The following is a 27,005-nucleotide window of genomic DNA, read 5'->3' on the forward strand; positions in this document are numbered from 1 at the left end:
TTTATTTTTCAACCCGACCACACGTGAATATATGCCTAGGAACGTACAGACACCCGAAATATTCATTTTGACGATTCCCGAGTTAGTTACAACGAATTTTCTCGTGACTTCTGTACGTACGTATGTATGTGCGTATGTGCGGATGTGCGTATGTGTGTATGTATGTCGCATAACTCAAGAACGGTATGTCCTAGAAAGTTGAAATTTGGTACATAGAAGCCTAATAGGGTCTAGTTGTGCATCTCCTTTTTTGATTGCACTCGGGTGTTTCTAATGGGGTCTTTTGCCCCTTTTTGTGGGGAAATCATTGTTAATTTCGATGTAAACTCAAGTGGTGTTACAATTTGGCGGACACTGGGCGATATATCGAAAGTCTTTTAGTCGCCAAGTTTTGTCGCCAACTTTGCGACAAATTTCGCGATTTATTTATTAATTTTTTTAAATACGGTTTCAATTTGGCCACTGTTGGTGATATTTGAAGAGTAAACTATTGAATCACCTTAAAATTGCCAATAATGGGAAAATGACATCAAATTGGAGTAAATGGAAGTCATGTGAGGCACATATCAGCTCGTTTATTGTAAAAATAATGCAAATGTGATGTAAAGTTTTTTTTAGCGAGTCCGCCCAAACCCCAATTTTTTTCCAACTGTATGTATCTACCTATATATATATATATATATATATATATATATATATATATATATGCACTAATTTGTATCTTAGGAAGTGTAGGTGACAATAGAGGAATAAGAAAATTTCAGCAAATTACTTTTCATTGTAAATTTCAGAAGAAGTTAAGACATTTTTAATATGATTAAAAAAATATAAAATTGATGGTAGTTATTGCACGATCAGTTTTAAAAAACAATTATAACAATCAAAATGTCTCATTCCTCCTTAAATAAAGGAGAGATGATACGTGTATGTATAAAATTTCAAATACACACAAAACCTTCAAAAATATTGAACAAAGATAATTTTACCGAATTGAATTCCAATGTTCGTCAAATTATGATAATTTTGCCATATATCCAAATTTTGCCGTATGATAATAATATTGCAGAATCGTCAGACACGATTTGCCAAATAAGAAAAAAAGTTACAGTGACCTCCCTGACCTCCCATTGTGGCGCCCCTGGATGACATAAAAAGCCCTGTATTTTGAAATATGAACACTAATCAAATTCTAAAACCGCAATTTTAGTCTGCCTTAACTACCAGGGGTACCCATCCCCCCTAACTCAATGGCGCAAATCCCCCCCTCTCCCTTTTCTCAATCATCTTTCCTTTTTTATATTTTTTAGCTTACTTTAAAAAATATATTTAGTTTTTCAAAATTTTTTTATTTATTTATTCATTTATTTATTTTTAATTATTATTATTAATATTTTTTATTGGAAAAGTTATGTACTATCCCAATGACATACACACACACAAACTAAATAAATAAATGAAATGAAATATAAATTGAATAAAATAAAACAAAATAAATAATTTGAATTAAAAATAAATCAATAAATGAATTTAAATAAATCAGTATGTGAATTTAAATAAATCAATAAATGAATTTAAATAAATATGGAAAAGAAATTTTAATCCCCAACCCCTGTGGGAACCCCTGCTAACTGCGTGCAATTTCATCTAGTTTATTTGAATTTCAAGAGCAGCATCTTAGCAACCCATCGACGTTCTATTTAATAAAAAGAAATTTAATTAGCTGTTATTTGAAATAGGGCAGGGCAGAGTAAATATAAATAAAGATGATTAAGCTCTTTATAGGATTGATTCCCAAGAATGCATAAAGCTGTCACCGCCACTCAAGTTCTTTCGCATATCTTAAATCTCAGTGGCTACACAGTGCCCGAAATGTTTACTTATCCTAAGATAAACCCGTAAAGCTTTGCCATTTATGATCCGCTATCACTGTACAAATATAGTGACGGGACCACGACGCGATCCAGTTTTCATTGGGAAAGTAATGATACCTGACTTTATCTTCAGTTTATTAAAATAGTGAAGACGGCTTGCTTTTGAGTAACGGATTACAAAAGGCGAATAATTTTTAGCAAAATATCTACTGAGTTAGATTTTTTAGTAGGTTTAGTGTAAAGTAGGCTGGTTGATTTCAAAACTGTCGTTAATTTTCCTCAATCACGTCAGTTTTTTCTCTACGCCTTATGCGAATATTCACAACTTTCTACGGCAGAACTTATATTACATTAGTCCTTACTGCAATCCTAGTGACTGACATAAACGTTTTTTTAACTTTAATTTAAGTTTGTCTCTTGAAAATGTTAACACATGTATTTGCGTCACATTTTAATTATATAATAGTCTCTCTATTATTTATAAAGAGCTGTGTTTCCCGGCTTTGCACGGTCTACCTCGAAGATAAAAGTCACGTCAAGTTACGCATGCTCAATAATTAGGTTTGAAAAAGAAAAATCTGTAAAATTTTACAACAGATTATGGAAAAATAACAAAATAGGAAAATTGTTAAAGCCTACAATTACAGAAAAAGCATTAAAACAAAAGCTAGAATTTTATTTGTTTATATTCGAGATAAAAATGGCAACAGATCTTCCTTTTCAATGATTTTCTTCACATTGCAAATTTTATTCAACAATGACCGCAATCAACAATGAATTTCTAATTGAAGGCTTACCTACAATTTAGTATGAAATGAGTTAAAAACAGTTAGAATTCACTTTCTAATTACCTTGGAACATTGGAGCAATTTTATCTGATGCAGAAAAATCAGGGGTCTCTATAGATATTTTATTCTAATTTTTGCGAGCATTTTTTCGCCCTCATATTAAAAAAATGCCATTTTCGGGTCCTAAAATTAAAATTCGAACGGTTCGGTATTTTTTGACGCTTGAAAACTCCCCTACGTTGTGCACCCCTTCTCGGGGGGGGGGTGCCCATCAAGTACCTCCCTGTCAAATTTGTTCGAAATCCAACGTAAACTAGATTTGTGTAGAGAACATACAAACATTATGTATACGCGTGCGCGTAAGCGCATATTATATATATATATATATATATATATATATATATTATATTAGGGATTGCAATACCGGACCAAAAATTCAAAACCGGCATTAGGTATTTTTGAAACTTGATACCGGAATACCGGTATTTGAAATTTCTCAAAAAATGCTTGAAAACATATTGTTTCGTTGTCATATTTCATAATTTTGAACAAAAATTGTATTATTTATGAAAACGCATTGTGAACGAATATAAAATGTAGGAACAAATGTCATAAAAAAAAAATCAATAATAGTAAAAACGATAACGCATCTATTGAACTGTCCCTAAGCCTGAAACTCATTTTAGTGCTTAATTTTCCTACAGTTGAAAAGACTCTTTCTGATTTCACGTGGGTCGGTGGTACTGTTAATAATGTGCGATATACCTCCAATTGTCTGGAAGTCTTTCAAATAATTTGGTCTCGTGTGTGTTATTTTTGGATAAATTCTTTTAAGTGTGTGTGTATTTCTTGTGGATTCAAGAAATTAATGTATTTACTCTGATGTGGAAGTAGCTTTTGTCGTTTTTGATGGAATATACATTGATTATACTTTAACTTTTTTAGAGTGCGGAGGGAGGGGGGGATTACCTTTGAGTAAGGTCTCATCGCATTTTGGGGTTGCGAAAAACATAATCTGAATTCAAGATCTCAAAATTAAAACTAATTTTTGCTTATTGTTCGCACTTTTGAAGTTCCGATCGTTAGAGCTGGATATTTCGTAGCAGCCTTGATATTTGTCGTGAAAAGTGTCGTCTGAGGGTTACGAATTTTTTTGTTAAAAAATAGTGATTGAATTATTCTTTTTTACTTATTTTATTTACCTTTTTTTTTTTCTTTCGAGGTTTATAAATTATTTTGCATCGTTTGGTTAATTCTTTTTCTGACACAAATGCGCATTCTTGCTGCAGAATTAATTTATTTTTGATGATTGCTTCATGTATTATGGTTAAATTTAAAAACATTACGATTTTTTTGTGATGATTAGTATGAATAAAACATCTGAAGAATGTATTCATGAAAAGAATAACTCTTAGAAACACGGAGTAATTTACTATGCAACACAGAAATTGTAAAAGGAAAATAAGAGCGTTTCAAACAAATTAATTTGAAACAAAAATATAAATAAGTAAATAAAAATATATGAACGAAAATTAGTTAATCTTTTTATTTTATTTTACTAATAATAAAGCTGAAAGTCTCTCTGTCTGTCAGGATCTCTCTCTGTTCGGATCTATCTATGTCTGTCTGTCAGGATCTCTGTGACGCGCATAGCGCCTAGACCGTTCAGCCGATTTTCATGAAATTTGGCACAAAGTTAGTTTGTAGCATGGGGATGTGCAGCTCGAAGCGATTTTTCAAAAATTCGATGTGGTTCTTTTTCTATTCCAATTTTAAGAACAAAAACATCATAAGATGGACGAGTAAATTACGAAATTATCATGACGTGGAACCGTAACATGGGCACAAGCCAATTGGCGAGATACGAAATTATCATAACGCGGAACCGTAACATGGGTGCAAGCCAATTGGCTAGAAAAATCACCATACATTATTTGTAAATATACAGGCGAACCAAAAGACCTTTTAATTTTTCGATTACGAGCAAAGCCGTGCGGGTAGCACTAGTAAGTAAGTAAAATGGAAATAAATAAAATAAAATCATGTTCCAAAAGCTGGCTGCAATCCTTCATTGATTTGTCAGTAACAAACTTAGTTTTTTGATACCTTTAAATCTTATTTTAAACGTTATTCGTTATTATTGATTGTGATAGCAGAACAAAACCTTATAAATTTATTTTTTATGTGAACGTAAACATCAACTGACTTTGTTCAGAATTTCATTGAAAATAAAAAGCAATATTTGAATGTCTTCACACTGGAAGGCAAAACAAAAACCAACGTCCATTAACTTCTACAGTGAACGTCAGTTCTGCCTTCCCCAACTACGAATAATTCATCAAGTCTTCCCAAATCGGTGGAATAGCGAATCCATTTCGCATTCCGGTCGGGATGATTATCTTTATTACCCTTGATAGTCTGCGGATTGGTTGGTATCCAACTTGGAAAAGTCGAGATAGTAGTGTTTTTTTTTCTTTTTTGGTATCTTTTGTTGGCCACGGAGAGATGGAACATGTGGATGGGATATTGTTTTGCGATGGACGTTCGCAGCGACTCACTTGTCACGTGATGAAATTAATACTGCGGGCCTGCCATTTGTTAGGAAGCTGTTTGAAAAACTGATAAATGAAGTTCAAATGCGAAAGTCAGTACTGCTATTTTTAGCAGCCATTTGTCAAAATTGAATTAAATGCACTTGTTTTCTGAAAATAAAATAATACGTTTTTTTTTTAAAGAAGAAACTATTATTTTGCAATTTTTGACAGAAATACACACACAATATATAAAGAGACCGATTAAAACTAAATTCTAAGACTTCAGGAAAACAAATCAAGCTACAGATAAATTACTCTTTGGAGTTTATTAGAAAATTCAGTGTAAAAAATACGGCATCTGAAAGATTCTTGTTCAGAAAGAACTAGCCACTGGGGTGGTTCTTTCAGCCGCCCGGGTGACAGAATATTTGATATATATATATATATATATATCTATATATATATATATATATATATATATATATATATATATATATATATATATATATATATATATATATATATATATATATATATATATATATATTATGAAGCAGTGTTATTATTTTTATCAAAGCATAGCAAGTAGAAACTGCGTTTCAAGAAAAGAGCATTGAGAGAAGGAATTCAACATTCCGAAGACTTTTCTTTCAAAAAAAAAAAAAAAACATGTGCTCAGCGACTATTTATCTCTAGATATTTATGTTGGAAAAGTGAGTTGCTTAACTTTTGTACTAAGTGATGAAACTAAAAGATATAATATTTAGCAAACAAATGCGCACTTTAAAAATATGGAGATACACCCCTTTCTCAATGAAGGACACAAACAATCCATTAATAAAAATTGTTACAAAAGAGCCACCCTAAACTCATCTCATGGCTGTCTTTGTTCTTACGATTCGGAGCTCTCTTTATCTCCAAGGTACGGGCTCATGTTTCAGAAGGCAAGTCTGCAGCATTGTTTTTTCTTTCAAATGATCACGAGACTTACTGAAGTTGGCTACTAATTTTCCAGTCGAAAAGTATTTTACACTACTCAGGATCTCCCCGATGGGAGGTCACTGTGACCTCCCAAAAATTTCGTAATTCGGCGAATTTCATCTGACGATTTCGGATCATCCTTCGGAGAAATTTGGAGTTTTATTCGGCAAAATCATCATTAATCGGAGAAATTTGGAGTTTTATTCGGCAAAATTATCATCATTCAGAGAAATTTGGAGTTCCATTCAGCAAAACTATCATCATTCAGAAAAATTTGGAGTTCCATTTGGCAAAATTATCATCATTTGGAAAATTTTCGAGTCCCATTCGGCAAATTGAGAATTTTTGCCCTTTCAAAAAGTTGGAGTTAGGATAGATCCTGGAAAGACTTATGCTTTATGTAGCAAGTCAGCAATATTCTTCTCACTTTTAAGTGATCACGTAACTTACTGAACTTAGCTACTAATTTTCCAAACATTCGAGTCAAAAATTCTTTTACTTCACTCCCAAAAATCGATTTTCGATTCCGAAATAACTAATGCGAGTTAACCTAACCTTCCCACTGCGAGGACGCAGACTCTGCCAAGGAATTTTCCGCGGATTTTTCCCCGGAGAGTCAATTGGTAATGAATGAATGTTAATTCCGGCGACGAAATTCTCCAACAATCGCAATGATTCAAGCAGACATCGCAAACGACTTCCACGCGCGTTTCCGTATCACTTCCAGAATGAATATCATTATCTTTGTTGATTAACGTCGAAGCAGCGGTCGCAGTTTTTAATGGAATTGGATGTGCTGTTGATCACGTGGAGGTGCGGCGAATCTTGAAGAATGATAATTACGGCGAGATGCGCGAAATGTTATTGCATCGGAAGCTTCGAACTGTCACAGGGTTTAGACAAAGCGATGTCATGGTTTAAATGAGAAGAATGTAGAGAAATAACCAAAGTAAGTTTGATTATGTTCGTTTCATGATGCATACTGCGATGTCCCGAATTTAAAATTTTGGAATAGGGGAGGATTTTCAATTTATTGAATGGAACTCCGAATTTAACCGAATGATAAATTAGGGGTACGCATCATGGGCAGATACAGACTACCATTTTAGGGGGGGGGGTGCTAAAGAATGACCCGCCCCCTCCGCATGAACGAACCTACGGTTCTGAGTACGAAAAATTTCTGCAACTGCTTGGGTGTCAATAAATAAGCCACAAGGCACCTAATTGGGCATAAACTTTGCTAGTTGATTGCATAAGCAATGAAAAGAACTGACATTTCAAATGCTTACGAATGGAAGATTGACATTTCAAATACTTACTTTAAAAAATAATTTATGTATTGGAAAAATTGTTGAAGTCGTTTACATTTTATTAATAAAGTGTTTAAACACAATGTGGACGGATAATACTGACGGTGGGTTAGAAGGGGGTCATGACCTCCATGTATTCGCCCTTGTATCCGCCTTGGTAGGCATACATGCGCACATATAATGAAAAAGAAACATTTATCATTTAGAAAGTAGAAACACAAGATAGAATTTCCGAATGAGAATTTAAATTTTTTTTTGTTTGGGGTGCGTGGGTTTGGGGGGGATATGTTTTGGGGGGGAGGACTCCTTTGGGAGGTCACAGTGACCTCCCATAGGGGCACCCCTGGACGCAAGGTGTGTTTTTCCATTATGTGGGCACTCTGATAGATAGAACAAGAGCTCCTGAAAGACCAAGAGAGATTATATTCAAAATAGTTTTAGGTTAAGGTTGTCTTTCAATATTTTTTCCAAGTTTCTTTTTATTGTCATCGGTATGTTAGCACGTTTAGAATTTCATAGCAAATCTTAAAAAGCACTTTCGTAATGCAAGATGAATTTCAACTATGTTTCTAAAGTTTTCAATACAGCACATCGGAATAAAAAATCTTAAATCCGGCGACTGGCAGTAATATATTTTTGAAAAGAATAACAGATTCCAGTGAACGATGTACTTACAAGTAATAAAGTAATTAAGTACAGGACAGTTTTAGTTTATCAGTTAAAAAAGTACTTACAAGTAATAAAGTGTAATAAAGTACAGAACAGTTTTAGTTTATCACTTAAAAAAGTACTTACAAGTAATAAAGTGTAATAAAGTATAGGACAGTTTTAGTTTATCACTTAAAAAAGTATTATACAGTTTTAATTTAGTACTTTACAGCGTTTGTACATATCCTGAAACAATTTTAATTTCAATCATATTTTTGAAATAATAATAAAAAAAAGAAATATAGTTTATATGAAGTAAATTATACAAATCTATTTGCAAAGTGGTTTTTACTTATTTTACAATTTATCATGCATTGAAACATTAAAAGATAAAAATAATTTTAGTATCGGTCTATTTGTTTTGTTGGTATAGAACTGAAATAACAAGCATAAAAAATTGATATTAAAACGAATTTAAAAACAAAACAATCTACAAACATATTGTTAAGACAATTAAACTTAATCAGCATTTGAGATGTTTTGGAGAACATTTTCTTATTCGATACTATTACTGAACCAGGCATTAACATTCGATAACTTGCAACGTGTTCCAGTTCAACAAATTCTTCATTCTAATAGACCATCAAGTGTTAGACGAGTAAGCTATTATGAGGCGTTCAGACAATACATTTCCTAACATTAAGTACCTCATTAACCGCAACCCAAGATGCATCAGGCTATTGACGTAGCTGAATGCTTAATGATTGCGTACTCTGAAAAGACCACGCCCCCAAATTTCTATTCCAGGAGCAGTTACTTGGCATCGTAAGCATCAAATTATATAAGTTGATTGTGTATTATGAAATAGTTAATTGTATCTGTTATATTCTGACTTAGATTTTACTTCCTTCCAAAGAGACTAAGAGCATTGATGGGCATAATTGAATTTAGTTTATTATTCAATAGCCCGGTCAAAATAGACATTCGAGTTCGGAAAAATTCCCATAAAGCTGAAAATTGGTACAAACCATAAGAACATCATTATAAGTGAAATGTCAAAAGTCCTCATCGATCCGAGTGGAGCTAAAAATTTTATGCAAGGTCAAAGGTCAAAATTGAAATTTTTTTTTTTAAATTGAAAACATTCATACAGTGCTGAAAATTGGTACAGACTTTAAATGCATCATTGTGAATGATATATGAAATATTCCCATCGATTCCACTTGAACTAAAAATTTTATGGAAGGTCAAAGGTCAAAATAAACAAAAAAAACTTTAAAAATCGGAAAAATTCACATAGAGCTGAAAATTGGCAGAGACACAAAATACACAATTATAAATGAAATATAAAAAATCCCCATCGATCCCACTTAATATAAACATTTTATGCACGGTCAAAGGTCAAAAAATATTTTTTTTTTATTTTGCAATTATTTCAAAACATAACTGTTATTATAAAAAGCGCATTATTAATTTGTAAATTATACAATATGTTGAAAAGACGTTTTTATATGAAGTTCAACTCTTTCTGGTTCAAATTATGTGAAAATGGTGAAACAAGTACAACATTATCCCTTATTTAACGGATATAAGATGCCTCTCAGTACCTATTATCCCTAATCAGATTCTTCAGGTGCAGCAGCAACAATATCTCTAGCCTTTGCATACAAAGGTTGATCAAAAGTAACAGGTAATGCTTTGTATTCTCCAAAGCACAAAGTAAAGTAGTGTATATACTATTGTAGTCATTTGCAGGTTGGTGAATAAATGATAAGAACAAAATTCTAGACAGTCAAAAATCCATATTATTCTTTGTTAAACCTTCAATATAACCGTTCCAACCTGATAGCGATAAATTATTCCATTTCCCATACAACCATAACAAATCTATTTTCCGGAGTAAGAAAGAAGTTGTATCACTTTCATAAGCAAAATTCTGAGCAGTTATTTTACTATATCCTACTACACCATTATTGTGGTACTCTTGTGTTGGAATATGAGCTTTTTCTGAAAAATCTTTCGCTGAAATAATTTGTTTCATTCGCGATAAAGGATCTTCTGCTAAAACTGAACTTCTAGGAGTAATAATTTGGATTATGCCCATTATGTGTAGAGTGTTATGGCCATCTAAAGTGCGTACGTTAATACCAGCATTGTCTGCTGCGTATTGAATAAATGTCCCGGTTTCTGGTGATACAAGATGTGTCTGATGGTTAAAAACTGTAGCCGCCTTATACGCCATAGTATCATTATACGAAGCACTTAAACCAAAGGACGAGAAAATTTGTATCAAACGTTTAGATCCAAATCGTCGATGAAAAAAACTGAGAGACCCAATTGTAATATCGAGATGAACGATCTAGGACGAACAGCTGCCATAATACAGTGGCTGACACTAGTACATATTAATTTCAAATGTTCCAATTTAGATCGTTTTCTTTTTAAGATAATTTGCTCCAAAAAATAAGTCAATGACTCCGGAATGTCACTATTAATATTTTCAAACATTTGACATGGCGGGGGACAATTGTTAGTGTCGCACACGACAGATTGGATATCTTCTTGAATAATTTCTGCCGCAGTCTTTAATACCCTAAATCTTTCCTGTTTTGCTGTTTTTTTTAATTTTCGTACCAAGCTTTGTTCAGTATATCGTGCTGAGTGTAAACAAATCATTGCTAAACTTCCACGTTTCTCGGTTATAATCATTCTATTTCCATACCTTAACTTTAATATGTTTTTGATTGTTTTATCATCTGGGATTTCAGTTTTACAAATATTTTTTAGTTCTTACAGTGAAAACTGACAATCATCAATATTTTCAATATAATCAAATATTTCTGTCATCGCCATAGTAACAGCGGGATTTTCAGGACGACCTGCTTTAAGACCTACAGAACGCTTTAGAAATGAAGTGTAGCAATTAGAATGGTACTCCGCTTCAGCAGCAACTAAATCGTATTCATATTGTATGCGTGCAATAACAATTTCTGCTACGTCATCTGAACGATTATGTGCAATCTTTAGAATATTATCTTTAAAGGAAAGAGTAGCAACTTAACAAATTCTACGCCGTATATTCTGCTGTTTTTTCTTTTCAGTCTCTTCATTTGCTTCATCACCACAAAATAAGCAACAGTTTTTAAAACAAAATGTTGTCTCACCTGATAGGACTCTAGTACGAGGTGGACTACTCAGAGATGTACTGGCCTCTGTCTCTTGTTGTCTTCTAGCTGCCTCAATGCCCACTTTCGGGTGTACATTTTGCGACACTACATGAACTGATCCACCGACTGTTTGTCTTTCAAGTATTCAACAAAACCATCGTTCCTTGCACTACTTGAATCAATTATAGATTTTAGTCCGCGTTCTACAGTAGCAATTTCACCGTCAGTCAAAGATTTATTGAAAATGAAGCAATCTTGCGGCATCTTTGAAGAATTATTTGTTAAGGGTACGTATTCATATCAAAAATAGTATCAATAAACCCGATTTTTCACAACAAAGAATCACTCCCTGTTATTAGGAGCACTTGTGCGACTGACTTTGCTCATACAAAGGAATCTAAGCGCATCCACTCTCCCCTGAATGTAATTTGATCTTTTCAATTTGAAGGGGGGGGGGGGTGAATCGTAAGAGGGGATAGGCATAGCGGTCAAGTGTAGTTTCTCGAGGTCACTCGAAAGAAAGAAAAGGAGCTTCAGTACTATTTCCAAGTTTCAAAAACTGCGATACCTTATGAATGTTATCATTTATTGAGGGGGTGGGGGCACAAATATTGGGCTTTTTTAACACCTAGGGCAGATCCAGTTTCTGGTTTTGGAAGTACTCGTTATCAGAAAGGGATCAAAGTAATTTTAGGGCACAAATAGGGGGTTTAAGGTCAACGAAATATGTCATCAAAATGCAGCTTTAATTTTGTCGCTTACGGGGGAGGAGGGCTGCGGGGTAAGACCACCAAGGCACAGCCTCTAAATCTCTGCTTGTATGTACATAAATTCATAGTTTTCAAACTTTGTATCCTCTATTTTAAGACACTTACCGTTTAAGAGATATTTGTGAAAAATTGATTTTCTGAGCTTCGACCTTGAATAAAACGTTTAGCTCCACTGGGATTCGTTGAGAACGTTTGAAATTTCGTTTATAATGATGTCTCTAATTATTTCTATGGTAATTTCATAGTCAAAGCGCAATATTTGGACAAAAATTGGGATTTTAGGGTGAATTTTTAGAAATTTGAGTCCTTGAACTGCAGTTTTAGACTTTATTTTATAGCTTTAGGGAGAGGGGGTATGACCCCTTGACCCATCCGCTGAATCCCCTCCCGTTTGTGCATAATTATCTATTAATTATCCATTAATTTTCAATCTTTGTATCCCCTATTTTTACGATAACACTTACCGTTTAAGAGATAGTTGCGAAAAATCGGTTTTTGACCTTTGACCTTGAATAAAATTTTTAGCTCCACCGGGATCGATGGGGACTTCTGACACTTAACTTTAGTGTTTTCCTTAACTATATTTGTGTTAATTTCATAGTCAAAGTACCAAATAGGGGTACAAATAAGGGGTCTACGGGATTTTTTTTTTTTTTTTTAATATGTCTCCAATGCCATTTTAACCTATATTTAGTAGCTTTAGGGTGGAAGGTATGACCCCCATGACCCATCCTCGGAATCCCCACTTGTTTGTACACAATTGCATACCTTTCAAACTTTGTAACCTCCATTTTTTCGCTAACAATTATCGTTTAAGAGATATATATGAAAAATTGATTTTTTGACCTTTGACCTTGCATAAAATTTTTAGCTCCACTCGGATCGATGAGGACTTTTGACATTTCATATATAATGATGTTCTTAAGGTCTGTACCAATTTTCAGCTTTATGGGAATTTTTCCGAACTTTCGCTTTTTTTTGGTCTATTTTGACCGGGCTATCAAGGGCATTGGAGAATTTGATAATAACGTTTTGATGCTAAGTTATTCTTTCAAATGATTTCAAAGTTGAGTGGTCAGTTCTTGAGTGATGTGTTCTGATAATTTCTTATTCAAAATATCAGTTATGGTTATGAGTAAATCTTTCAAACGGTTTTATAACCGAGTGGTTATTTTGAAATACTTTTCATTGTAATCACGTTCAGTGAGTGACTCTTCTGAATCATTTCTTATTTAAGCGTTACTATACCGGAATAAATGCCGATTATGAAAAAAAGAAAAATGATCGGAGACAATAATCATATTGATTACGAAATCATTTGCAAGAAGAGTACTATAGTTAATCATTGGATCATTAAAATCCTTAGACCATCGATCATTCAGTTTTGGAACTGCACATTGTTTATCTAATTAAAACGGAACACATACACTCTTTAACATAATCAGCTTTTAACTTTAAGAAAAATCCATCATTTTAGAAACATAATTTCAAATTCTTTGAACACGGAAAACGTAATTAAATCTCATAAAGGACACTAAAAGAGACATATTACCTAACATTTCTTTCTGCACTTCAAGAGAGTCATAATTCACTGCGCACCAGAATGTGTCAAAGAAGATAACATTAGAGCCGTCACTGTCTTCGCTAATGAAAAATCTCTAGCAACAAACCATTCTTCCCTTTGTTTGATCTTCTGCCGCAACTGTACACAAGGAGGAAGGGCGGCCTGTTTAACAGTCTCTTCACAGTCAGTGCTAGAGTCAATAGCACATGACGGCGGCCATTGTCAAGTCGGAAGGAAATTTCTTGTTCGTCTAAGAAAAGGAGCGGGAAACCGCTCAATCCGTTCGTTCTCTTTGGGAGTTCTTGGGGAGGAAGACACAAACACTTTATCGTAGGAAGAATTCGTAGCAAACGGAGCTATTCGTTGCTTAAACTTAAACGATTTCGAAAAACTAAAAATAGGCCTTTATATGTGAGTTATTCTATCAAATCACAAAACTTTACGAACGATTTTTTTTTTCAATTGCTGCGTTATTTTACATTAGTGAGATGAATAAAAAATTGGCTTGTATTCAATGGCAAATTATCTGAATTTAATCCCGTTAATTTGAAGCAGCTAGAAGAAAAGGGGTGAAAGTGCAAAATTTAAGTTAGGACATAACTAATACAAAAATAAGAGACTTTCCTTTGTTTTGGGAAAGTATATGGTAGCAGGTGTGTGTACAGGGGGGGGGGAGTAGATACAATGACAGAAGAAAAGCTGATAGGCAGTGGCCCTCAAAAGAATACAGTTGAAATCGTTTTTAACGAGCGTTAGAAAACCACGAAGTTTGCACGCGATAAACTCGTTAAACAAGAAGTTCTGTCTAGAACTAAACAAGCCTACTTTCCCGTATACCCATACTACTTTCTAATACCTGAACAATATTCTCAAAAATAGCTAAAATCACAAATTGTTTCAAACATATTTTTTAAATATTTTAAGCTAATTTCTAGGAATAAAATATTCCTCACTCATCTAAAAAAATTAGATGCGTAAAAAATAAATAAAACAAAATAAATAAATAAAATTTAAAAAAAAAACGAACAAATAAAATAGCAGCACCTTTTAAACAAAGCAGCTAATACAATTTTTTCCAATAAAAAAAATCTTTAACAGTTTTCAAATCGAAAAAAATAATAATTTAAATTGATAAGCTCATTAAAATAAATACATCATATCAAAAAAAAAAAAAAAAAAAAAAAAATCGTTTCTTTTTCCCTGTTGCCAAAACTAATTTTTTTAATGAATTAATGCACTTACTAAAATAAATAAAAACAAAAAAATGTCAACTTAAAGAAATACTTTTCATTGTCAAAAAAAAAAAAAAAAATCGTCAGCGCATATCTTTATGTAGAAACATAAATGACTTCGAGTTTATTCCCCGAAAACTAAATACCTAAACTAAAACTTTAGCGTGAAAATAAAAAAAAGTCATATCAACAATAATTATTTCGCAGTTAAAACCATAGCTGCGGAGTCGGAGTCGGAATCAATCTCATTTTGAGATAAAGGAGTCGGAGTCGAATATCCAAGAATCGAACTCAATCATTTGTCCTCCGCGTCCAAATTTTTGCCAAAGCTACGAAGTCAGAGTCGAAGTCGGGGAGTCGGAGTCCGATTAATTGTCGGTCACAGGAGTCGGAGTCGGAGTCAGGTGCCCCTAAATTCTCGGAGTTGGAGTCTGGAGTTTGGCGTCAAGAGCTATTTCCAACAAAATTTGTTTGAAGTAAATCCGCCTTCAAGTACGGAATCTGCATTGACTTTCAGTTTTCCCGTAAGCGCTAATGTTAAGGGATTTGAACTGTTCAAAATTGAACGGAAAATTGTTCAAATCAAAAAGATATTTTATATACAAGTTTTTCATCAAACGCTTTTTCCTACAAAGTTTGTTTGAAGCAAATTCGCCTCATGGTTCAGAATTGCCTTCAATTTCCCCGTAGGAACTAATGTTAAATTTTTTTGAACTGTTCAAAATTGAACAAAAAATAGTTCAAATCAAAAAGTAAAATATGGGAATGAGATGTCCTCACCGAGATCTTTCAAACAAAAAAAAGTTTGTTCAAATCGGACTACTCATTCAAAAGTTATTAGGGGGGGGGGGGGGGGACAGACAGACAGACCGACGGACCGACAGACAGACCGACAGACATTTATCCCCATCTCAATACCCTACTTTCCAACTTTTAATTTTTCGATATTTATTTTATTATTTTATTTATTTTTGACTTTTTTTTTTGTTTTTCCCGATATTTTTAATATGCATTAAGCCTTCTTTCATGCTTTTTTCTTGTTTTTCTGACTTTTACTGGGAAAGTAGGCTAAAAAGGGTTCGCTAAAGTATGAGAAAACTTCACACATAATTTTTCTCTTTTTCATTGAATTTATGTACAGGCTTAAAGAGTTTTGTTAATTTGAACTCTTTATCTTATATTTCATTATTTTATTTAGCTGCTTTAGCTGGGATTTTTTCTAAACCATGGGCAAGAATAGTTAATTCCTTAAAATAAGAAGAAAAAAAAAGTCTTTATTTGGAACTGATCACTAACTTTGGGTTGAAAAAAATAAGGAAGGAACAGCTGGGCGTTGGAAGTCGATGAAAATTTATCAAAAAATATATCTAGCTATAACCGGGTTTTTCACGTTAAAAGCGAGCTGTACCCTTGTTCTATGCCACTCAATGTACCAAACAAGTATATTTAGTTTCCTCATTACATTCGGATTCTCTTTGAATCAGGGTTTTTTAAAAACGAGATCGACTCTACAAGAATTCTAGTATCAACCTGAAAGTTCTAAGTGTTGAAACAGTTGTCAGATTTTAACAGTTGCGAGAATTCATGGCTAGATTTCTCCAATGATGACAAAACGGACAAAACATTTTTAAAAGACATGCACAACGCTCTTTTCCGACATCTACGAGTATCTCCCTGTAAAAGATTCTTTCTGGTTATGTTCTTCCTGCAGAAAAAAGCCAACTTTAAGTAAAAATGCCTTATTTTAGCCGCAATTAAACGTACCATGCATACACTAATAAATGCAAAACCAGTTTTGACTATTGATTTGGTTTCATGTACTTGATATACTTACAAATTTGATTATAAAAACTATTCTTGTTTAGGGCAAATGGGAAAAAAATAGATAGATCAAAGAAAATTTTGTGTGAGTGAATTATGAAAGCATAGCAGGACATTCTATGAAAAGTTTATTAAAATTGAGCTATGATAAAAAATAGTGTATCCAATTAGTTGTAAAAGTAGTTTTAGTCTTTGCTTTATGACGAATTTAACAAAGAGTTCTTTTATTTTAAACGGTTCAAAAGTTTTCCCTAAAAATTCAGTTTTTGGAAGCCGAGTAGGGAACGGGTAAATTGAACTACACGCGTTTTACCGCTTCTTTAAGTTACTAAACATAGTGAGACGAAAAAAATAAATATCTTGCAAACACAAACATGTTTTATCGATATTTCTTTATTTTTATACGGTGCTACTACTTACATGTTTTTTTTTATTTGCTATTAACCATACTTTCAACTAAGCGTGGAAGCTCCAAACTAATTAGTTCGCCATAATAATCGCCACCTTCCCTGGCAACATTTTCCACTTTCCATAAATTCTCTTCTTAGTTTTGCATCATGCGCAGGATCTGAAAAATCCCAGGCGACTACAAAAGTACATTGGCGACTAGTTCTTTCAGAACAATACTCTTTCAGAAGCCACGTTACATAGAATTTTCATGCAAACACTGAGAAATAAAATGTCTCGTGCCTATTTTTTTTTTTCATTAGCTCATAGAATTATACAACTTTTGGCGGTCTCCGATCATCCCTAATATGCTTTGTACTGCGAATAATCTGCACATGTCTAGTTCTCTTGTTTGAACTAGTTTGTTTGGCAATGAGTAAAATAATTACATTCTTTATTTAAAGAGGTGTTAGTTAAAAGTACCAGCTCATTTTGAATAACCCTTTTCTTCATTAACCATTCCCTAAGTTGAAATAAATGCTCGAAATGATATTGATTTATTTATCATTTTACGCTCGATTTTAGAGCTGATTTTTCATGTTTTTAATCGTATATATTATTGCATGATTCCCGCCAAATTTAATCTGTATTTATTCACATTCTTGAATCATAATTTTTCCCGCCTCGACACTTCCGATACAACTGATAAGAAAGTCAAGTGTTTGTACTTTTACTCAGTCAGAAAATGTTGGTCCTTAGCTTTAAATGATTTCCCACTTTACTTAAGGATTTTTAATCTGTAGACTATTTTCACGAGCAGATCATATGTATTAAAAAGTCTCCCAACGAAGAAATTGTAAAGATATGTGTAATAAAAATAATATAATCACAATTTAGAAAATTTAGGCTTTTTTTTATTTGATTCCTTCTTTAAGCTTTCAACAAAAACTGTAATGTGCTACAGTTCATAATATTGTAGTTTTCTTACGTATGCAACATTTTATAGCAGTAACGTACAATGAATAACTCTAGAATACAACTCTTAGTTTAACTCTTCTAAACTAGGAAGGTGGTACTAAAGAAGAAGAGTAAAGTAATGTATATATTAATAAAAGATAATTTCACCAGTAAAGCGCATATGAAATTAAATTTTACATCATACGATGTTTCACTTTCACCACGTAGTTAACTATGAAAAACAAATAGTAAAATTATTCATGCAATCATTCAAAGCATTACATGCTCGTAGTTTGTATTTCGATGTACATTGTATGCCAACGGGAGCTCAGCTCCTCCACTTCTTTTCAAATTAGTGGGAAGTTTTACACGTACAAAGGAATTCAGGATATTTAGGCATTAAAATGGGTATTGAAGACTATAGGGCTCTCGCACTTCTTCGCTAGAAATTAAACATTGATTACATTTTAGTATACGGAGAGAAATAACAAAATCACCCAGTACGTTCAGTAGTCTTTACAGTAACCCTTCGTTACATCGCGCTAGTCAGGTGCATTAAAAAGCGCGATATATCCGAAAACGCGATATAACCGAGGTCATAACGATTTAATTGAGGTAAAAATTAATTACATTTGCCTCTGCAAAAATATTAGTTTACCATCACATTAAGACGATTTTCTGAGTAAAATCAAAAGGATATTAGTGTACCAATTTTTCTTTTAAACAAATAGTAAAAATAACTTCGTTGTTTTACGGTGGAATATGAATCAAAAGCTGCAGCTTAAAGTATAACGAATTAAGTATGTGGAAAATAGCTGAGTTTTGTTCATTGACTAAACGAAGAAAACAAATTTTTTTTTGAGAAATATTTAAAAAAATAAAAATTCAAATTCTATGTGTTAGAACCTTTTTTTTTTTTTTGTACGCTCTTTGAATTTATTAAGGTTTTGATATTGAAACTATTTACTAATTTTTTATTTTACATAATGGTGCTTGATGTAAAACATTTACAAATTGTACTTATTCAAATATGTGGTTCTGTTTCAACAAGACTGTTGGTAATTATGTTTAAACGTTTTCTTAACCATGTTTGTTTGAATTGCATTAATTATTTGCAATGTTTCAGCGCAATTGCATCTAGAAAACTAAGTCTTTTTGAAAAAAAACATGAATGTTTTTTGGTAAATAAATCGAAAAAAAAAACCACTCTTTGCTGTTCTGGAAAAGAGAGAAAGAAAGAAAACAAACATTGAGTAGAAATAATTAGCAAATTGAAAGAAACAATTTCGACAGGTTTTTTTTCTTTTGTCCACGGATGAAATAATTTGCTTTGTAAACAGTTTCAGTAAAAGTCATGCATACTTATTGGGTAATTTCTGTAGCATAATTACTGTCATTCCGAGAAAAAAAGCTCGAGACGCTTATGATGTAAGTCACATTCAAAGGATTTGGAAATTTAGATACTGAGGTTGCTCTTTAAAAATTGACATATTTGATCTTTTACTTCAGTGAAACCGTTCCTTTTATATTTTGCCAGAGCCCCTTATGATTGAATGACTCTTGCGGACAAGATACACGTAAAATTTCAAACTATTCAAAATTTTTGTTTACAATATTTGAAAACATGGAAACCGAAAGAAAATTACTGATCAAGAACTGTTGTTATCATTGCTTGATTCTTGTTTAGTTAATTACATCTGTTTTCCAGGAACCAATTTCTAAACATCGTGACTAATGGTGGTTTTCAATTTGCAAAACTAAATGGAACAACAGGCCACACGGATCTTCTTTGTGACTGCATGTGGCCCCCTTGTCATAAGTTGGACACTCTTGCTTTGGTTGAAACGTCCTATCTTTATAGCTTCTTCCTTGAAAAAACTCTTAAGAACATTATTGAAACTATCTTCATGTAATTTGAAATATTGCGCTAAGTAAATGCTACATCAACAGCAAGTAGGCATTTTTCAATTTGAATTTAATAGTTTTGAAGATCATTAAAGAAGTTTGATTTTCAAGAGCTTTAAAACTCGTGTGATGTTGGCATTGTTAAAATTCAAGAACTAAATTTCTGTTTGAAATCTGCCTTTCTAAGCTTAATGAAGGTCTCTAAAGATTCTCGCATTGTGGTCTTTTGAGACCCCTCAAGCATTGTTAAACTTCAACTACAAGTATACTTCCCTCAGCTTGATCAAGACCCCTGAAGACGCTTGCATAATCGTTTGTGGATGAAGGAGACAAGCATTACAAAGCACCCTAGGAGATGGCCAAGGAAGCTGACTTGATTGTTCCCCAGACGATATCTTATTCTCTACATCCCCCTCACCATTTCTCTTTTCGCGATCCGGCGTTCCGACCGCCCTCCTAATCTCCAGCCCGTACCACCCTCTTGTAGAAGATAACTATTTGGCCTTCAACCGATTACGCTTATGATGGGGTAGTTCTGGAGCTGGAGTTCCCCGTCCCTCATTATATCGAATGGAAGACTGACTTCCCGACATCCCACTCGGAATGGGAAACAGGACTATCTTCGAAAATGCTCCCGGAAGAATTTTTTAATTAAGGGTTATATGGCTCAATTCTGCAGTCGTGTCATTTCATCAAGAGTTTCAGACTTTGCTGAAGACATTTTCTATTTATAAGTTTCTTCTTGTAAATGCAGCATTTAAATATGAAAAAAAAAAAAAGAAAGCAGAATAATAAAGATCCATGCCTGTTTACTAAAGAAAACAAGAATTTAGATAATTAGTATCCTAGACAAGAAAGAATCTAGTTTAGTGAGTAGACAGTGACAGGCCGTTAAAAAGAAGTATTGCTTTAACTGTCAAAACCAAATTAGTGAAATACGTCTTTTAAATAGGAATTACTGAGCACAAAGTTGACAAAAATTTGAAACTATTGCTTATTATGTTCTAGGCAGAAAAGATTTATGTGGCTCACCATTTTTCAAATAGTTAATTTTGGTTAAAAAGGTTACAAAGCTTTGGAAGTTGCTTGGTTTTAAACTTATTCCATCAGGCAACAATTGAACAGATAAATGAGAGAGACTCAGAAATATTGCTTCAAGAACATTTTGCATGAACTGCGCTCCAAGGAAAGATTGTTCTTTGCTTTTTACAAGAGTTTTAGGAGTTACTGACCACAGTGTTCAATAAAAAATTGCTTATTATATGCCTGATAGGAAACGTAAATGTCACTCACCATTTCTTAAATATCGTGGGTTCGTTCCATCGTGGTTAAAAAGATTACAGTTCTTAGGAAGTTGTTTGTCTTTAGTTTCTTGTTAACTGCCTCCATAAATGCAGACAATAACTAAACAGATAAATGAAAGTGACTCAAAAATATTGCTTCAAGAACGTTTTACAAGAACTGCAGGTTAAGGAAAGATTGTTCTTTGCTTTTTACAGGAGTTCCGGAGCGCGATATTCACTAAAATATTGCTTATTTTACCCCTGGTAGGAAATATTTATGCGGCACACCATTTCTCATTTAGTTAATTGCCTCTGATGCTGAAGCAGGGGGCCCCAGGAAAAAATCAAAAAATGTTCTTATTTTACTGACAATTCTGCAAATTTGGAGACATCATTGTTATATTGCGATGTTTAGCTGCCCAAATGTCTCTTTTAATAAAATTTACGTGTGTGAGCATGCCTTTATTATTTTCTCATTCGCCAAAATTTGGAGTTAAATTCGCAAATAGAGAATCCCCCCCCCCATTTTCCTCAAAAATTTAAGTTAGGGACGCCCTTGTGTTGAGGATAATTTAGTTTTTTGCAAGAAAAGCATTTGCATTATTTCCTGCTGCCTTTTTGCTATTTTATCTCAAAATGTAAATATTTTTTGCTTTGAAATAATTCTTATTTCATGAAATTATGCAGCATGTTTCACCTCCGTGAACACCGAGTTGAAAATAAAGTGCATACAGATCACTAGATGGCGCTAGATATTCAACATGTTTCTCGCGTGCCGCTGGAGAAGCAATAAAAAAATCGGCCGCATGGATGGAACATTTCCGCACGCTACGCTCCAAATCAAACCGTAGGAAGATACCGGTGCTCTCGGTGTGTCATGGAATACTATCGTCAATTTGAGCCATTCCGAGAGAACAAAACTGTTCGTTGAGGAATTTACTGCTTATTGATACTTACCCAGTGTTTTTCATTCTATTTTCCATTCTCTTTCTATTTATTTCATGGAGTGGACATCTTCTTAAAGTTGTTTTATACAGAGTGGTCATTTAAAAAATACCTCTTTTAAAAGTGTAAAAATTCTCCGTGTGTGACAGACTTGTAGAATATTAATACTGTTGCTAAACTTTTAAATTAATGTTTTAGGCGGTTATTTGAATACAAACTGACAGATTTCTTTTTTAACTTACTGCTTTATTTTTGCAAGCAGTATAAAATAAGAAATAAGTTCATAATTTCAACCAAATGCGGAAAAAATTATTTTTTTCTGTTCCTATAGTGGAAATGGAAGAAACGTTCTAACACTATGAGAATGTAAAAAAAAGGTCTTCATAATAATGAACAAATAAAATGAATGGATTTTTCCAACCATGGTCACAACCCGATTAAGGATCATAAAACTTTAAAATTATGTACACTTTTTAACGATGACTTGAATTCACTGAACACTTATGAATGCCTGGATTTTAGTAGTTTAAAAGATACGGTGTCCGTTTTTTGTGAAACATCTGGATTACTGTGATTGGAGGAGTACTTGCAAAATGAAAACTTGGAGTAAATTTTCTCTTGCATATCGATAAGGTAAGGTTCCCTATTTATCCGCACTTTCGTAATTTGTTGTACAGTTGTCGCTCGATTTTACGAACAGTCGCAATTTCACGGGGAATTTACCAGGTCCAAAAAATATAGTATGGAAACAATAATATTCGATTTTACGAAATCTTGATTTTATGAAAATTTTTCGTGATCCCCAAGAGTTCGTAAAATCGAGCGCTTGTTTCGTAGCAAACTATTTCTTGAAAATACGGTGTCTTCCCAGCTTCGCCGACACAAAATCACCTCCCCCCTTTCTGTTTCAATCATACTTTTTGATGTAGTAAAGGGGGGGGGGGATTTGAAATGTCGGCGAAACTGGGGATTAACAAAAAATTCTATACTGACAGGAATCAGTATTGAAAAAAAAGGGTATTGCTTCCTCCATTTTTGAATGTTTTATATAAATCGGGAGATAACATTTATGAAAACAAATTATATGTAAAAAACAAGCACAGACATAGGAGGACATCCATATTTGATTTTTTTAACAAATTATCTTCATCGCAGATTATTCAAATTAAACATTAAGATAGCCGTGTGCAAAGTTCTATTGAAAAACCTACTATATACTCAGTTTTTAATTTCATGCAATACGATAATTTTTCTTTACGAATCTACTTTTCGTTTTGTTATGTTACATTGTTTTCATTAGAAAATTGGTATGGTGAAGTAATCACTCAGGGAGAAAACAAAATAACAGATTTCCCCGCCTTCCTTTTATCATTGTCTTTTTAATTTTATTTTACCTTTAGCTTTCCCCCCGTTTTCCCCCATTTGTTTGATTAAAAATGAGTAACCAGAATTAGTTTGAATATTTCTGAGAAAAAGATCGATTTTATTCAATTGCGTAATGCATATGATATCAAATGAGAAATTTTCGAAAAAATTTCACATGACGCTGCGGAAAGTTGACCCAATCAACAAAAAGTCTACAATACAATCATGAATTACACCACGTTTCATTTAAATGAAATGAAATTAAAAAAAAAAATCTATATACTATAGAATAGAGAAAAATGTTTGGAGAGAGGGTAAGCAGTTGAAAATCGAGTGCGGGAATTATGGAAATCACGGGATGATTTACGGAAGTTAGCCAAAGAACCGCTGTAGCTACAATGTAGTCGTCGAACATGCTTTTGACATTAGTTATTCCTAAAATATATTGCTTAAAATGTAGTGTTTCTTGAAATTTGTCGCTCAAGCATCAGCATAGTCACGGTTTGCATTCCATGGATGTTATGCTTAATGCTATTGGAACTATTCATTCCTCGAATGCGCCTTGTTAAGCAATGTATGCTGAAATACTAAGTAATACGCAGGATAATACTGGTTGTAATTGAATAGCAAAAAGTACGTAGTTTTGGAAATGTAAGAAATTCAACCCTCCGAATTTAAAAAAAAAAAAAGATGAAAAAAGAAATTAATGTAGGAAAGAAATGTATGCCGGTAAAATACCTCTGCATCAGTAAGACAGTGAAGTGAACACAGAAGATAACTAATGGAAATGTCAGCGGTTATCGCAAACTGCAAATTCCCACCCAAATTTCATGGTACCGTTTCATCTCAAGGAAAATAAGGTTACTTTCCTGAGTAATTCCAGTTTTATAGTTTACTGTTGGACCACGTTTCTCATGCGAAATTGGCATGTTGCCAGTTAAGACGAATCTATCTTAATTTATCCAGCACGGAGGAAAAAAAAAAGGATTTCGATGCGTGTGTTTCGTTCATTTCGCCGTGTCTCTGCTTCGAATGTGGCAAACTGGTATCCCTGAAGAAATAGATACGTTATTAAACCGTAAGTTTGCTTTTCCATCTCATTGGTCGTCTAACAGTACACTTATCCAGTGAATGACACCCAAATCGTTAGCAAAGCGAAAAACCTTATCCAAACTACCTTTTAATTAATTGCTCTTATAATAATCACCTCAGCATGATAGGTGAAGGATCTTTCTAGTTGGAAGTTAGCAGATGAAGGTTGCTGTTTTCGTGGCGAGTACAATTTGGTTTTCGATGATGCACTAATTACTTTCATCTAAGTATAGCAGCAGTGAATCGCAATGAATTATTCATCTGACTGTGTAATAACGCAATTTCAAAACTAAATCAGTTTCAAAATTTGTATTTTTTAATACACTTCACATATGCATTGATACATTGGAGAAATTAAGCATATAACTTATTTAACTTAATATTAACTTTATGCTAATTTTATGAATAATATATGCTTCATTAAGTTATAATTAACTTTATAACTTAGTGAAGCATATATTATTCATCTGACTGTTTTCGCAACGCAATGACGCAATTTCAAAACTAAATCCGCTTCAAAATTTGTATTTTTTAACACACGTCAAATATGCATTGACACATTGGAGAAATGAAGCATATAACTTATTTACGCAACAGATTCTTTTTATTGATATTTTATTACAGACCGTTAAAACCGATTTCCTGATTTTCTTTTTTTGTAAATTGCTGTCAAATTTTACGATGGAATATCAATGAAAAGCTGCAGCTTAAAGTATAACGAGTTAAGTATGTGGAAAATAGCCCAGTTTTGTTTATTGACTAAACGAAGGAAAAAAATTTTTTTTTGTGAAATATTTAAAAAAATAAAAATTGAAAATCTATGTGTTAAAATCTTTTTTTTTTGTACACTCTTTGAAATCATTAACGTTTTAATATTGAAATAATTTATTAAATTTTTATTTTACAAAATCTGCTTCAAAATTTGTATTTTTTAATACACTTCAAATATGCATTGACACATTGGAGAAATGAAGCATAAACTTATTTACGCAACAGATTCTTTTCATTGATATTTTATTACAGACCGTTGAAACCGATTTCAGGATTTTTTTTTTTGTAAATTGCTGTCAAATTTATCAATTTTTGCTATTTTTCGATAAAGTTCAAGCTTTATTTATATTGTTTTCGCAAAGCATTTCTGGGTTTTTTGCACATTTTCTTTGGAAATCTCACAATTAATGTTAAATTTTCCTTATACTATAACTACTTCCTTTAACAAAGTAAAGGAAGTATTGCAGTCGCAAACATTTCTTTTTTATCAAATTTCAACTGAAAATAATCTCCCCTTTTTCGTCACGTTTGTTCGCACATGCACGTAAAAAGTATTCGTATTTGTGCATGTTTATTAGTGCGTACGTATGTATGCATGTTGGTATGTATGTGAGGACGGCATGTTTAGGGGATTTAACTATGTCAACAATGACGACACAATAATAAATAAAAATTTGATTACTGACAACACATAACAAAAACATGAAGAACATACATCGCAACATCAACACTTAAAAATTCTCGACTCGCGGCATTATCCCGCCAACTAAGCACGCGTAACACACATTCTCACTGATCGCGTATTAATGTGGCAAGATAGTTCATAAAGTTAAAGTTCTTAATACCCATGGGAATGTCTTACAAAACTTTAAATTGTATGTTTGTGTGAATGAATGCATGCATGCATGAAAAAAGGGTATGTGCGTATGTATGATTGAATGCATGCATGTGCGTGTGCATATGTATGTATGTAAAGGGTGTTTTTTTTAGAAGTAGAGAAGTTTAGGTTCAAATAAAACACAGTTAAATGTTGTTAATTGCCATGAATGTTGCTTTTTTCGAAAGATGATTCTTTGCCATTTTTATTTAAATATGATTTCTGGCATATAGCCACCTCGGCTGGCTCGGAGAAAGTCCAATTGGAAAGTTCAATTTTCTCACTTTTTGCATCAATAGAGGACGTATGTCAGTAATAAGGTGGCGAATGTTTTATTCCAAGGCGTCAATCGTCTGTGGCTTATCGGTGTAGACCAGAGACTTCACATAGCCCCACAAAAAGTAGTCCAGTGGTGTTAAATCGCATGATCTTGCAGGCCTGTTCATGGGTCAATTACGCGAAATTATTCGTTCATCAACCGTTTCTTTCAATAAATCAATTGTGACACGCGCTGTGTGGCATGTTGCAACGCCTTGTTGTCTATTCATGATGAAATGGCAAACCGAACTGAACATAAAGCAGGTGACAGCTATCAAAATGGCACACATATCAAACAGTGTTGCCAACTTTAAAGTTTATACCTCTAAAAAACTCTTTATGTATGTGCGTACGTATGTTCGTGTTTTTCACTTGACTTAAAAATACTATTAGAAGGTTGAAATTCCGTATATAGGATT

The 27,005-nt window shown here is 33.1% G+C and overlaps 1 protein-coding gene across 1 annotated transcript in view; it reads right to left on the minus strand.

Moving 5' to 3' along the window:
• LOC129220761 (uncharacterized) overlaps positions 1 to 13,979 on the minus strand; it is a 220,340-nt gene extending 206,361 nt beyond the window's left edge. The window contains exon 1 of the mRNA XM_054855189.1: positions 13,622 to 13,979. Coding sequence (XP_054711164.1) covers positions 13,622 to 13,628 — 7 coding nt within the window. The 5' untranslated portion in view covers positions 13,629 to 13,979. The remainder of the gene's footprint in view (positions 1 to 13,621) is intronic.
• Between the last annotated feature and the right edge of the window lie 13,026 nt (positions 13,980 to 27,005).

This window comes from Uloborus diversus, chromosome 4 (assembly GCF_026930045.1).
Source record: "Uloborus diversus isolate 005 chromosome 4, Udiv.v.3.1, whole genome shotgun sequence".
Classification (NCBI taxonomy): domain Eukaryota; kingdom Metazoa; phylum Arthropoda; class Arachnida; order Araneae; family Uloboridae; genus Uloborus; species Uloborus diversus.